Source organism: Narcine bancroftii, chromosome 3, assembly GCF_036971445.1.
Source record: "Narcine bancroftii isolate sNarBan1 chromosome 3, sNarBan1.hap1, whole genome shotgun sequence".
NCBI classification, from domain to species: domain Eukaryota; kingdom Metazoa; phylum Chordata; class Chondrichthyes; order Torpediniformes; family Narcinidae; genus Narcine; species Narcine bancroftii.
The window spans coordinates 185,918,385-185,933,678 of NC_091471.1; the positions used below are offsets into that span (position 1 = coordinate 185,918,385).

The window sequence follows — 15,294 nt, forward strand, 5'->3', positions numbered from 1 at the left end:
TACAGCAATGGTACATGGACATGAATAAATGTATCCCATTGGAAAAAAAAATAACATATAATTTAAAAATAAAGTCACAATGTTTGAAGAAATTTGGGAACCGTACATGGAACATATCAGAGAGAGTTTGCCTGCGACCTCCATCCCCTAAGATGATAATGAAAATGATAAGAAGACAAAACGATTAGATTCAGTCTGTAATAAATAGATGAGGCATTTTTCTTGTTTATTTTCTTTTGTGTGAAGATATTGTTTTATGGTTTTATTCTATTGTAAATGTTGAATATTTATGGATTTTGGAGGGGTGCGGGTAGAGGGGAGGGAGGGAAAGGGGAAAAAAAAGGGGAGAAAAGACCACTGTGTAAATTCAATGAGAAATGTTTGTACATATTTTGGTTGATATGGTTCAGAGTGTGAAAAATAAAAAAATATTTTAAAAAATTTAAAAAAAAGAATGGCTGTTCAAAATAATCATACATCACATCCATAACCAGTCCCTCAAGTATTGCCAGACTTGCAACAGATCAGACCTGGACTAGTTCTCCAAGGCTCACTTCTACATAATACTTAGCACTTAGCCACAAAAAAAACAGAGAAAATCCTGGGCTTAATTGGCAAAGTCTGATCAATTGATTCATCTAAAATGAGAAGAAATGTTCGATTTTTAATAAATAATAAATTCCAAGTTTCACAGTGCTTCTTATTATCCATTGGCCAATGTATCTTGAAAGAACAGAAAGGAGATGAAATGCATTCACTCCTAGTGATAAAACCCCAGAGGAGGCGTTTTGTAGACATATAGCGCAGTAACAGGCCCTTCCAGCCCACGAACCTCTGATGCCCAAATACCCCAATTAACCTACAATTCCCTTACGTTTTGGAGGGTGGGAGGAAACCGGAGCACCTAGAGGAAGCCCAAGCAAACACGAGCTAAACATACAAACTCCTACAGATAACTGCCATTCGAATCCGGGTCACTGGTGCTGTAATAACGTTGCACTAACTGCAACGTTAATCAAGCCACCCTGAGATTTTATGTGGGAAAGAAGATATTTTCTCCAGGTAGAGAGTTTAACCCATAGAGTAGCACCTACAGAAATTCCAAAACATTTCATTGGTGTCACTTGTTTCAGACCTAACATCATGGAGCATTCCCAAATGCTGCACCGGTGGTTAATAGAGAGTTTAGAGTAAAGGAACCATTAGGGGGCAGTGATCACAATATAATTGAGATCAATTTGAGATTTAACAGAGAGACAGAAATCAGTGTCGGTATTTCAGTGGAGTTAATGGAATTACACTGGCATGAGAAAGGAACTGGTCAAAATGGATTGGAAAGGGCACTAGTAGGGAAGTCGGCAGTGCAGAAATGGATGGAGTTTCAGCAAGAAATTAAGAAGGTGCAGGATAAATACACACCAAAGAAGAAAAAATATTAAAATGGAAAAACACGACAATGGCTGACAAGGAAAGTCAAAGCCAATGTGAAACCAAAAGAGAGGACACATAAGGAAACAAAAATAGTGGGAAGACAGAGATTGGAAAGCTTTTAAAAACTTACAGAAGGTAACTGAAAAACTCAGGAGGGAAAATATGAAGCATGAATGTAGGCTAGCAAATAACATCAAAGAAGATACAAAAAGTATCTTCAAACATATAAAGACTAAAAGAGAGTGAATATAGGACCACGAGAAAATGACACCAGAGAAATAATAATGGGAGATAAGGAGATGTCAGAGGATCTAAATGTGTATTTTATATCAGTCTTCACTGTGGAAGATATTAACAGTGTACCAGATGTCAAAGGATATCAGGGAATGGAAGTGAGTGCAGTTACTATTTCAAGGGAGAAGGTATTCAGAAAGCTGAATGCTCTAAGGGTGGATAAGTCTCCTGGACCAGAGGATTTCACCCTTGGGTTCTGAAAGAAGTATCAGTAGACATTGTGGAGGCATGGGTAGTGATCTTTCAGGAACCAATAGATTCGGGTATGGTCCCGAAGGACTGAAAAATCGCATATGTCACCCCACTATTCAAGAAGAGAAGGAGGCAGCAGAAAGGAAATTATAGACTGGCGAGCCTGATGACATTGGTTAGGAAAATATTGGAGATGATTGTCAAGGATGAAGTTCCGGAGTACTTGCACGACAAAATAGGCCAAAGCCAGCATGGTTTCCTTCAGGGGAAATCTTGCTTGACAAACCTAATGGAATTATTTGAAGTAACAAGCAAGCTAGATAAAGGAAATGCTGTGGATGTTGTATGTTTCAATTTTCAGAAGGCCTTTGACAAGATGCCATGCATGAGGTTACTTATCAGAGATATAACAGGAAGCATACTAGTGTGGTTAGAGCATTGGTTGTTTGGCAGGAATGGAGAATCAGAATATAGGGATCATATGGCTGCTAGTGGTCTTCCAAAGGGAATGGTATTGGGTTGACTTCTTTTGATGTGAGTTAATGATTTATATTATGGAATAAATAGCCAAGTTTGCAGATGATACAAAGGTAGGTGGAGGATCAGGTAGTGTTGAGCAAACAGGGTGGCTGGAGAAGGACTTGGACAGATTAGGAGAATGGGCAGAGAAGTGACAAATAAAATTCCATGTTGGAAAGTGTACGGTCATGTACTTTAGTAGAAGAAATAAATAGGAAGATTAGATTTCTAAATGGGGAAAAAATTAAAAATGCCCAGATGCAAAGGGACCTGGGAGTCCTCATGCAGGTTAGCCTGAAGGTAAACTTGCATGTTAAATCAGTGGTGAAGAAGGTAAATGCAATGTCGGCATTTATTTCAGGAGGAATAGAATATAAAGGCAGGGATGTGATGTTGAGGCTTTATAAAGCACTGGCGAGACCTCTCTTGAAGTATTCTGGGCAGTTTTGGGCTTCTCATTTGAAAAAGGATGTGCTGACATTGGAGAGGGTTCAGAGGGGGCTCACAACGATGATTTCAGGAATGAAAGAATTAACACATTAGTGGTGTTGTTCCGAACCATGGCAATTAATTGATGAGTTTTATGTTATGTGATCTCCTCTTTCTTTCTTTCCTTTTTCTTTTATGGGGGTAGTTTAGAGGGATGTGTGTGTGTGTGTGGGGGGGGGGGGTAGGGGCTATTATTTACATAAAAAATATTATGCATGTATATTTTTTTAAGATGTAGTTTTTCATTGTATGGTTTATGATGATTAATAAATAATTTAAAAAAAAGGTTACTAATTAGCAAGGGCATCAAAGGTTATTGGGGAGAAAATTAGGCAGTGGGACTGAGTGGGAAAATGAATCAGCTCATGATTAAATGGCAGGGAAGACTCAATGGGCTGAATAGCCTATTTCTGCTCCCTTTTGGCATGAATTAAAGTATGGGCACTTCTTGACTTGTTTCCATCCTTGTGGTGCTTTGCCTTTGCAGCATGGTGGTGCCCCAGATTTGATCCTCACCTCTGGTGCTGTCTATGTGGAGTTCACACATTCTCCATGTCACCTCATGGGCTTCCCCAGGGTGTGGGGCTTTCCTCCCACATCCCAAAGCTAGTAAGTTAACTGATCACGAGAAATCGCTCCTAGTGTACATCTGAGTGGGAGATTCTGGGAGGAATCAATAGGAATGTGGTGAAAATGAAATGAGATTAGTGTAGGTTTGATGCAAACAGATGGTTGATAGTCAACATAGGCTGACAGGCCTGTGACAATGCTTTATGTCTCTCTGGCTCTCATCTCTTACAGAATGCATTTGTTGTTTTCTCTTGTACTGACATAACCTCCAGGGAATTATACATTCCACAATGTGTAAATCACTACTCAAACATTAACATCTTATGAGATGACAGGCCACATTGCAATTAAATCATCATTAACTCATTTTTAAATTTGCCAATTATCAATTACAGTCAAATTCGCAGATTTTCAGATCCAAATTCCTGGAGTAAATTGTTATCTTGTACAAACGGTAACTCCATCTGAAGTAAAATGATTTGTCAACATCATAACATTGCACACCTTCCTTCTATTTGCTTAACGACAAAATGCCAGTGAAACCACAGAATACACTTGAACTCAATGTCAGAGGGAAAAAGAGAACACCACACAAACAGCCATGCAAGCAAATTATTCTCATGACACTGTCACTAAACTGCACAATAACAGGAGTAGCTGAAAAATGGTGTGTGCAGGGTGGTAGGTGTCAACGATTTTGTGGAGCCCTCTTGAATCATCGATCCCGTTAGATCACATGGGGTTTGTGCAGGGAAGAGATCCTAGTGATCCTCTCTGCCACTCTTAGGGTCCTGTGGATTAATCTCCAATCCAATGCTCTACAGTAACCATACTGTGCTGTCATGTAACCAGTGAGGGGACTCTTGATAGAGCTCCTGTAGAAAGTTGGTGGATGGTAGCTGAAGCTTCAGCATTGCCCGCCTCAGTCTTTTCAGGAAATGCAGTCACGGTTGCACCTTCCTGACAAGTGAGGAGCCATTGGGTATCCAGGATAGGTCACTATTTAAGGAACTTGGTGCTCTCTACTCTCCACTATTAAGCTACTAATGTGCAGTGGAGCTTGGTCGTTCCTGGTCCTCCTGAAGTCCACAGTCATCTCCTTTATCTCATCCATATTGAGATGCAAGTTGGTTTTTCAGGGACACTCAATGTTTTGTACTATAACTAGGAAAAGAAAGAAAGAGAATCTGTTCTCAAAGCTTAGTTGCCTCCGTGGTATGAACTACTCTTTGCTGGTGTCATCTGTTGTCATGCAATTCTGTGAAGGAGCTCTTGTATCCAGAATATGATGTCTTCAAAGTGGTTGAGGATTCAGTCACACTGAAGAATCCTAACAGAGTTTTGTCCATGCATTAGACCAACAGTCCTGTTCTACAGGTAAATTAAACCTGTACAGGGCTGTTGGTGTTTCTTTTAGCATCTGAAAATCAACAAAGGTCCATGCCCTTGTTTGGCAGCTCATACCCCGGGGGACCAGAGCAGGGAAGCAGAGCGAGAACATCACTCTATTGGGAGAAGGGCTTACAGGGTAGGAAAACATAGCAGTGGACCTGCAAGGAGCTTGGTAACCAAAGGATTCACGCCAGGCTGTAGGCTACTGAAGACTAGCTCATGAAAACCAGATATAGAAATTGGGACTCCAGACGGTGCTGATAACAAGTGGGGTTCCTGAAGGGCTTCAGGCATTAACAGCTTTGTAATTGTATCAGGGGTTCATAATCAGCCAAGAAGGGTAACTTGGATGCCTTGAGCTTGGGTTCACCACTGAAATAAACAGAAGGCTATGTGGCTATGGAGGATACAAAGCAGGAGCCATCAGAAGAGGTGAGAACCATGCATATTTACGCATCGGAAGAGACTCTCTTTCGCTTCTCTCTTTTTAGTAGGGGCATTGGACTTTCTTGTGTGTGTATTTATGTACATGACAATAAATGGACCTTGACCCTGAATTGTGTGTATGCACATATTCCAGAAGTTGCCATCAGAAATCCTCCATGAGAAAGGTGAATACTGATAACTTCTTCATTCTTCTCATTGAAACATCTGATCTATAGTAACCTTACATTTGTTTCTAAGCACATGGGATGTATCTTGTTGGATGGCAGCATCTGCGACCTGTTGGACTTCCTATTGCCACACTTCAGTTTGAAAATGTTTGGCTCTGCAGCCTGCTGGAAGTGCAAGGTAATGGGGTTCTTCAAGAGCAATGACAGGCCCAGGACTTCAGCTCATGGCATGACTCACTGACCTTTCATCAACCCTTTTTCTTTCTTATTTGGTACGGTTAGAGGAACAATAGAGAAACCTATTGGTCTTTCAGCAGGTGGAAATGTCGGGAGGGAATGTTGCCAACTGGCATATTCCAGGCTGAGGGATACACTGAGGCTTGGAGCAGCCAATGCAAGGGTGCTGTGGGGAACCACAGTCTAGAGCAGTGGTTCTTAACCTTTTTATTTCCACTCACGTACCATTTTAAGTATTCCCTATGCCATAGGTGCTCTGTGATTAGTAAGGGATTGCTTAAGGTGGTATGTGGGTGGAAAGAAAGGTTTGAAAACCACTGTTTTAATCGTACCTAATTGAATCATTATGTGCATGGTTTCATAACTCCAAAGGAAACAGACCAATGACCATTTTTCTCAAGCAAAATTTTCAGTAACAATTGGGTTTAGAGCAGTGATTCTCAACCTTCATGATGGAAATATATGGATACGAAACTGAGGATGGGAAGAGCCGATGGTTTGGACTGAAGTCTGTGTGGCTGAAGAGGTTATGGGACGGCTGGAGAGGACTCTGGGGACCATCAGTGACTGAGGGGACCGTTCTTTTGCTTCTTTGCTTATGGTAAACTATATGCAATTTCATGTAATATTATATTTGTTTTATTATATATCAATAAAATAATTTTGAATGGTTTTCCTTTTGTAAATAATTTATTTGGTTAAAAAAACTGAAGAAAAAGGATTTAGATTCAGAGGAACATATAAGAGAGAGGAAAAATGACTAGATTGGGAGATAAAATAAGGGACAATGAAAAAAAAAGTTTGAAAGCTCATCATTGTTGAAATTTTTATGAATTGGCTACCAGCAGGTTTAATAAAGAAAATAGATAAACTGTTCTCATTCTGGCTTAGAAAATGGATAGGACTGTGTTAACAAATCAGATAATTAGACATAATTGCTCTGTTATTTTCAAGTCCAACTTTCTTTAGTGGATGTGCAAACAAGATTAAACAAGTAACGGAGAGACTTGGCCTGATGATCTTGTACACAGCAAATGGATGAATGATATAAATCAACCTGTAAACTTTGGAGATTCACAATCCGCAGATCATCCTACAATCCTTAAAATCCATGGAACAATATCAGGAATACACAGAGTACACCATGGAAACATCTTTCCTGCAAGATTTGGAATATGCCATCGTAACTTCTCATGATAGGATATCAATCTTGCTTTGAACTTTGTGACAGATTATGTTGTATTTTATATTGTATTTATTTATATATATTTATATTATATATTTATATTTATATATATTTATATTATATGTTTTAAAGGAGATAAATTGTGGCAGGTATTTTCTTTTAGTATAGGTCACACACAAACACTTCAAAACAGATCTCATTTAAAATACTGGAGCTCTGCTCGAGTCAGTCAGCCAGTTCCGAGTACCTTTGCAAAAGCTTTGGGGAGTGCCTATAGAGACCTCACTAATGGATTGTTGGTTTGAAAAGCAACGGATGAACAAACTCGGAGGATTAGGTTCAGAGCTGCAGTCTGTGTGAGGGCAGTTTGCTGTTCTAAGAGGGTCGTGGTTTTGCAAGCAGAGAGAGTCAAACAGGCTGTTTCTCTATGTGTGTGTGTGAGAAAGAGAGATATATAGAGAGAATTCAGTTCTGAAGTTCAGCAGCAGTAGTGGGGACTGGAACAGGACAAGCAGGTAAGCTTGTGGAAAACCCCCATTTTGAAGATGGCTTGTGAATTCTTAGTTCAGCCTGGTCAAAGCCCTGGTGGTCTATACAAGAGGAGAGGACTGGCTGCCTTATGTTTCATTTGAAATAAGAGATACAAAAAGGAACTCCGTGGTGACCTGAAAGAAAGAGGTTATCATCTGGAAAACCCTGATGGGGCAAGTTTCTTCAGCAAGACACTGATGTAGCTGATTAGAAGGAGTCAGTTTGTGTCCAGCGAACAACAAAGCTCTCTGAAAACCCACAAGAACCCTCCTGAGCAGTTACCATTTATTTTTCAAGCACCAAAGCTTGGTGAACTTCATAAATGTTAAATTCTGTGCACAGTTTAAGAAATACCTGTAACTAGTGAACATGAGGAATGAGAAATGAGATTGGACTGTGAATTAAAGAACTTTTCTAAACTTACACACACACATAACATACACGTGTGCTTAGAATTAGAAGGGGGTTAAGTTAATAGTAATGTTAAAGTTTGATCCTGTTTTCATGTTTAAAGATAATTGAAAGCAACTTTTGTTTAAGTAACCATTTGTCTTGGTGAATATCTATTGCTCCTGGGTTTTTGGGTCCTCTGGGCTCATAACAACCTCTTACAATACTGAAGATGCTGGAAATTGAAAAGCAGAAAATCCTGGAAGTACCTAGAAGATCAATTTTGAGAAAAGCAAAGGATGAAAATCTCATCGCATCTGTCACTTTGCTCTGTCAGAACTGGCACAAATTATTATGAGACCCATAAATTTCAATGTGAATTCTAAACTTTGGAATTAGAAGCAAAGGGAAAGCAAGTTTTTAAAAATAATCTATTTTCCTTGTTTAATATCTTGACTTTTAAATAAATGCTTTAAAATCAACTTACTTTTTAAATTTTGGTAGTTTTTAAATATCCCCAAATACCTAGCTTTGCAAATTCAAGTCCAAACTACATGGCTCGAGGACACAGAGCATCAATGATGTAGACCCTCTGCATTAGAGGCAGGTGAAGCAGCATTGAATCTTGGCAGCAAGCCTGGCCTGTGGGAAAAGTTGGAAATAAAAGAAGTTTTAAGATGCAAAGTAAAGGTGGGAGGAGGAGTGAAGCTGAGGGAACACCATCTGAGATAGAGGGGCAAGCCAAAGTGTTGACCAAAGGGGTGCTAGATCAAGGTGGAAAAAAAATGGAGGGAAAGCAGATGCTATGATTGTAGCAAATACATAAAAGTGCTGGATAAACTCAGCAGGTTCCGCAGTATAGATAACACTTTCCTTATTCTAATATATCCTAATTTAGAGTGTCTTCTTCCATGACATGAGCCAGGATATTCCGAATTTCAATCTCTTTAATCCAATAAATCAAACTCTGTGGCTGTTATTTAATGTAGCTTTAATTCATTGATGAATCGGAAAAAACATTTTGCATAGCTTCTCATGAAGACTTTCATAACGATGAATAACAAAGCATTTACTGTATAATAGATATAGGACATATATAAATAAGCTCAAACTTTAAAGAAATATATAACGGTATTTAGGGAGAGACACAGAAAAATACAAAGAAAAATTTCTCGTGCTCTTGTTTCCTTCATATCTGGTTGAATAATGAGCAAGCTGTTAGTAACTATGATGTAATATATCATAATTTCTGGCCATACTATGTAAACACTACAAACAATAGTTTTCTTAAAGAGTCAGACACAAAATTAACTAAGAGTTAAAAAAAAACACAAGCTTTTAACCTTTACATGCAGTGTCTAGAGGTAGCAAAGATGCATAAGCAACATTTTGGGCCTGAGTCCTTTGCCAAAGTAAGACAAAAGGTTCAGTCCTGAAATGTTGGTCATATATCTTTTCTTCCTATGGTCACTGCAGGGCCTGCTGAGTTTCTCCAGTACTTTTGAGTAAGGTTCTCCAGAAAAGTAAATGTGGAATAATCCTTGTTACCGGGGTAACAAGGAATAAGTACTAGAAATCTGACATAAATGTACTGGAAATGCTGATCTTTAAAGTGTGGATCACAATGTTAAGTTTAGATAATTTCAATGATAATGGAAATTAGTTTATTGTCATGTACATTGTACAATGTACATATGTACCAAAGTTCTTATTTTCTGCAGCTGAAAAGGTACCTGTAAAAAAATCTATAATAGTAAACTTAATTGAATTTAAAAGAGAGTAAATATCAAGTGGATTCTGGAAATCCAAATAAACTACAGCAACTGGCTCCCTTTTTATCCAACCTTTAGTTACATACTCAAAAAAACACAAGCAAATTTGTCAAACCATTTTGTAAACCATGTTCACGTTGCTTGATCCTCTTTAGCAGAGGGGCACAGGAAGACCTTTAACATTTAAAATAATACAAATGCATTTGGCTCTTTATTTTGTGATACTGTAACACATACTCAGGAGGTAGTAAATTTATTAGCGTTATCTGCAATTGCAGAGGAATGTCTGGCTCATCATTATGGTCCCTGAAACATAGCAGGTTCAAATCCGGTGGTTTCTGTAAGGAGTTTGTACGTTCTCCCTGTGTCCGCTTGGGTTTCTTCTGGGTATTCAGGTTTCCTACCACCTTTCAAAAATGTATGGGGGATGTAGGTTAATTGGGTAGCACAAGCTTATGGGCCGAAAGGGACAAAATCATTCTCCAAATATTATTGTGCTATTTTAAATTTCAATGTTCCTCCCCTCTGTTTAAAAGTACCACACTGTATGTTGAAATTTAAATTTAAAAAAATGAAAAAGTAAATGGACCCATAAAGCTTCAGAATAGCCATGCTACAAACCCTGAATTATTTTAAAGGTGGCACTGGTAAATAGCCAGTGTTCCAGATCTAATTTATCTTCAATAATCATAACTATCTCTCCAGTTGTGATCTAATTTATTAACATGATTACATAATAATTGTCATATTATTTAAGGATTAGAATTGTCATTACCTGATCCCTGCTGGGAAAATATCGAAGGAACAACCCAATCGCAGCCCCTGCTGCCACGCCAATGAGAACTTCAAGAAATCCTCTGAGAATATTGGAGATCATTGAACCTTGGGAAACAAGAGGAACTCAGTTTGCCTCCAAAATTATACATACACAAAAAAAAACAAGAATTAGCCATATAGTTAGGACTTTGAGATCAATAGTTTTACAGTATAAATTACACATTATAATTCTCCTTGAAACATGTCATCTACGAACAATTTCTTTTCCAGTTACTTATTTAAAAATAATCATTTTTTTCCTAAATATAGATTGAAAAATACACTGAGGCATTTAAATCATTTGAGTGTTATTTTGGAGTCTGTGGTATTACAGACATAAATGTCTCCAAATATTAGTGTGCTATTTTAGATTTCAATGTTTCTCCCCTCTGTTTAAATGTACCAGTTGTGTGATACTTTGGATAAACTAGTTTTTTTTTACAATTTCAAATTTATCAATTTAACTTTTTTTTTAAACTTTGAGCATACATGGCAAAATTCAATAAATTCAATATCTCAGGGAGCTGAATGAGCTCAGGCAAGCTCACAGTCAATAAAGCAAGGTTGTCTTTTGCAATGTGGATTATTTTTCTGACAGACTCGAATTTAACAACATTCCTATTTCCCTGACAGTACTGATTTGAAAGTTACAATTACAGGTCGTTCTCAACTTCCAATCTCCGTCCATCTGCACACAAGATCCATTTTATTTTTAATCTTTATAAAAACTACTGTACAAGTACATATTTTGTATTAAAAGTTCTGTATACGATGGTCCCCACTCCCAGCGGCAGACCAAAGTCCCCGCTTCCCATGGCAGCCCAGGGTCCCCATTCCCCGACTTACGACAACTCCATTACAGTTATAAGTCGGGGAGTACAATAAGTATAATTTGTTGTGATTTGTGTAGTTGTAAACCTGTAGTACTCGATTCTAAATATATTCATTCAGCAACTATGACATTGTACCCAACAGTTTAAATATTATTTCAGTGTGGACAAGAGTCAAAGTGACAAAAGAGGAAATCAGATAAAAATTCCCTTAACTTGAGCAAATCAGACAGAATTGTTGAATGAGGGTCAGCAGTAACTTAATTGAAATTAGGTGCAGTTTCATACAGCTGGAAAGTCTCTCCCTGCTCTTGTTCCTTAAACTGTAAAATTCAAATTATTCGGAATGCAAATAAGTAAAAAAACACAAAAGTTTAAAATTGGCGCCCCATAGCAGTCAGTTCGCCAATCACACAATATGCAATCTTAAGCAATCAGAAAATTCACTTATCCGCCATTGACCAATCCCCATATGTGTTGGATACCGGGGATTTTACTGCATTACATCCCTGTAAAATTGAAACAATTCTGCCTTTCAGCCTCAATGCCTTTGACCTTGTGTCCTCACCAAACAAAGACTCAACAGAAGGCCAGTCAATGAATGGAATTAAGATTAAGGTCAGTAGATTTCTGAACAATACAAATTAATCAATGATTATAGGGATAGGTGCAGGAAGTACAGAAGTGGTGCAGAAATGTTGGTATGATCTTAATGAATTAAAGGGCTATACAGGTTTCCCTCTCTATTCAAAAGTAGAGCATTCCTATGAAATCTTTCATGAGGTGAAATGGCATAAAGCGAAGGAGCAATTAAGTTATATGGGAAAAATTTCTGAGCATTCCCAAACCCAAATGATAACCTCTTTCTTTCAGGTCACCACAGAGTTCCTTTTTGTTTCTCTTATTTCAAGTAAAACATTAGGCAGCCAGTCTTTTCCTCTTGCATGAACCACAAGGGCTTTGACCTGGCTGAACTAAGTACTCACAACTCATCTTCCAAATTGGGTTTTCCACAAGCTTGCCTGCTTGTCGTGTTCCAGTCCCAGGTGACTGTAAAACTGAAGAAGTGAACTCCCCCCCTTCTCTGAGAAACAACCTGTTTTACTCTCTCTGCTTGCAAAACCACATGACCCTCTTAGAAAAGCAAGTTCCACTCCAGACAGCCTGCAGCTCCGACGAGTTCTTTCATCTGTTGCCTTTTTGTAAACAACAACCCATTAGTGAAGTCATTTGGGCACTCTCCAAAGCTTTTGCAAAGGCTCTTGGTGCCAGTCTCTCTAGCATGAGCAGAGCTCCAGAATTTTAATTAAGATCTGTTTTAAAGTGTTTCTATATGATCTTCACTAAAAAAACCATTTTTCTTCCCACGCTCTATTCCACCAGCCTTCACACACTCTGCAACTTCTGCTACCCTTTTATTACATCACCTCCTTCAGCATTCCAGAGAGGGCTCCCTCTGCTACACTGGTTCACATCTCCAGCTCCACAATATTTGAAGCAACTGCAATAAATTGGTCAAATATTACTTCCCTTTCTGATTACCATGTGAAGGCTTTGAACTTCAGGCTCTGGCCTCCTGCACATCAGCATCAATGTCATCAGCAAAACCTAGTGCAGAAATTCAGAAATTTCATGTCTAATAAAATCTCTCTGTCAATCTCTCCTCGTTTGACCATTGTTAAAGTACCATTGCTGTCTATCTATGATCTGATATGAAGCAATGCCAGAACTATGAAATACATCAGGACATTTAAGCTTCCATATACAGACTACCCTAGAGTGAAAAAGTAACCCCTCAGGTCTTTCTTAAATCTCCCCTCTCTCACCTTAAACCTAAGCCATCTACTTCCAGAATCAAATTCCCCGGGAAAAAAAGACTGTGAGCATTAATTTTACTCATGCCCCTCATTTGTTCATTGTACTTGCTTATCTGACTAGTGTTTGAGGGTGCTTAAGACTTATGCACAACAACCGACAAGTCTTGGTTCAGTATAATAACATACCTGATGAAAAGGCTATGCCAAGACACGTATTGAAACCTGTAATGGCCAGGATATCATCAAAGCTGCCTGCAGCCATTAGTAGTGTTGGGATTCCCTTCTCAACCCCATAGCGTTCTTTCTGAAGGAGCAACATGCATGGGACAACAACAGCGGGTGACACTGCGCCAATCACAAAGCTGGAAAGAGAAAAATTACTGAACTTGGAGCACTTAACAAGATAGATTAAAATAATTTCAAATTATTTCTGAGAAGCTGATTTATGTTTTGAAAGGTTACAGATATTCATGTACACTCCTTAAATGAGTTTTCAGTTGATGAAGCATCTGAATTATCCTATATTATATAATTATCAACTTACAACCTTATATTTAAGATAAACACAGACTAATCTGCATGCAAAAACAAAATGGCTATTTTGTCTGGTTTCAGAATACTATTGAGGAAGGGGGTAGAGATTAGATGAATCTTTGTCTAGGTTGAGGGCAATCATTCTTCGATATACTCGACCGAGTGACTATAGAAACTCTTTTGCTGAGTTTGTGGATATGAACGGAGATCAATAATTTTTTCAGATAGTAGGAGAATAAAAGTAAAATAAAAGTGTAAAAGATTAGTCATGATTTTTTTTAAATAAAATTGGGAACATTCAAAGTCTCTTTAATTTAAAAAAATTATTTTTCATTTTTCAAAGTAATATTCACACAATCTTTAAACTTTTATACACATAAAATATATAAAATGTTTACAAACCACCCCCCCCAACAAATACAAAAATATAACTTCATGTACCACCAGAGCTCTAATTTTTCCAAATTTCTTTTGGGGATATCATATTGTTACATACAATGAAGGGTAAAATTTATAATTTTTCCCCTATATGATCCAAGGCTGCCATCATAATGAATGTATCATATTTATTCTTTAGGTTATAAGTAATTTTCTCCATGCGTATACAACTACATAACTCTGCAGCTCATCGAGCAACAAGAAGGGGAGAGTCAAATTTCCAAGTGATTGCTATACACTTCTTGGCCACAGCCAGAACTACTTTAGCAAAGCAAATTTGAAATTTAGTCAGTTTGTTGCTCATGTCAATAAGGTTACCCAGAAGGTACAGCTCTGGGTCACATGTAAAGGTCATTCGTGTTACTCTTGTTAGTGTTCCAATTAGATCATGATATCAATGGTCTTTTTACACGACGAGGTAGCATGTAAAAAGGTTTCTATTTCAATGCCACATCTAAAGCACATTTCAGATTTTGATTTATGCAGCTTTTGTGGCGTGAGATATTAATTGATGTAGAAAATTATACTGAACCAATCCATATCTCACATTGATCATTGGCGTCATACTATCCAAACACCAAACTGACCAACACTCCTCTGGTATTATAACACTTAGATCTGATTCCCACCTTTCTCTCAACCTCTGTAGGCCCAGCTTATCACTTTTGCCTTGGAGAACAAAATACATCCTAGCTATGAATTTGGGTGAATTTCCCAGCTGAAGTATCCCTTCCTCCTCATTACTTGAGTGCAGGGCCATTGTAGGACCTCACCTTTCTTGCAAGAAGAACCTTAGTTGAAGGAAGCAGTGAAAGGTTCCATCCAACAAATCATAATTCTGTTTAAAATTGTTCAAAGGACATAAGTAGTCCTTCCTCATAACAATCCTCAATATGCCTAACTCCTTTCTCATACTAAATGTTTAGATTTCTGTTACCCAAATTTATGGGTAATAATTCATTATGGCACAGTGGTGCTTTTGGTGATATGCCCACCTTTTTTCCAATACACTCATTAATCTCATACCAAATTTTAGTCATATGTAATAAAATGGCGTTATCCAGTATCTTTGTTATTAATTTAACATTACATTTGTAAATAAAATCCTTTGCCACCCCCTCCTTCACTGTATGTAATCCCATTTGGATCCATGAGTGAGGGGTTTCTTCTTCAAATAAGGATGAAAGGAACCAGGCCTGGGCTGCAAGATAACATTTTTTAGAATCCAGCAATCTTAATCCC

General features: G+C 38.0%; 1 protein-coding gene across 1 annotated transcript in view; it reads right to left on the reverse strand.

Annotated features, from left to right (window-relative positions):
* Positions 1-15,294, reverse strand: part of LOC138756327 (sodium/hydrogen exchanger 9B2-like) — a 189,006-nt gene that overhangs the window by 30,425 nt on the left and 143,287 nt on the right. The window contains exons 7-8 of the mRNA XM_069922855.1: positions 13,267-13,442; positions 10,393-10,499 (exon numbers count right to left, since the gene is read on the reverse strand). Coding sequence (XP_069778956.1) covers positions 10,393-10,499; positions 13,267-13,442 — 283 coding nt within the window. The remainder of the gene's footprint in view (positions 1-10,392; positions 10,500-13,266; positions 13,443-15,294) is intronic.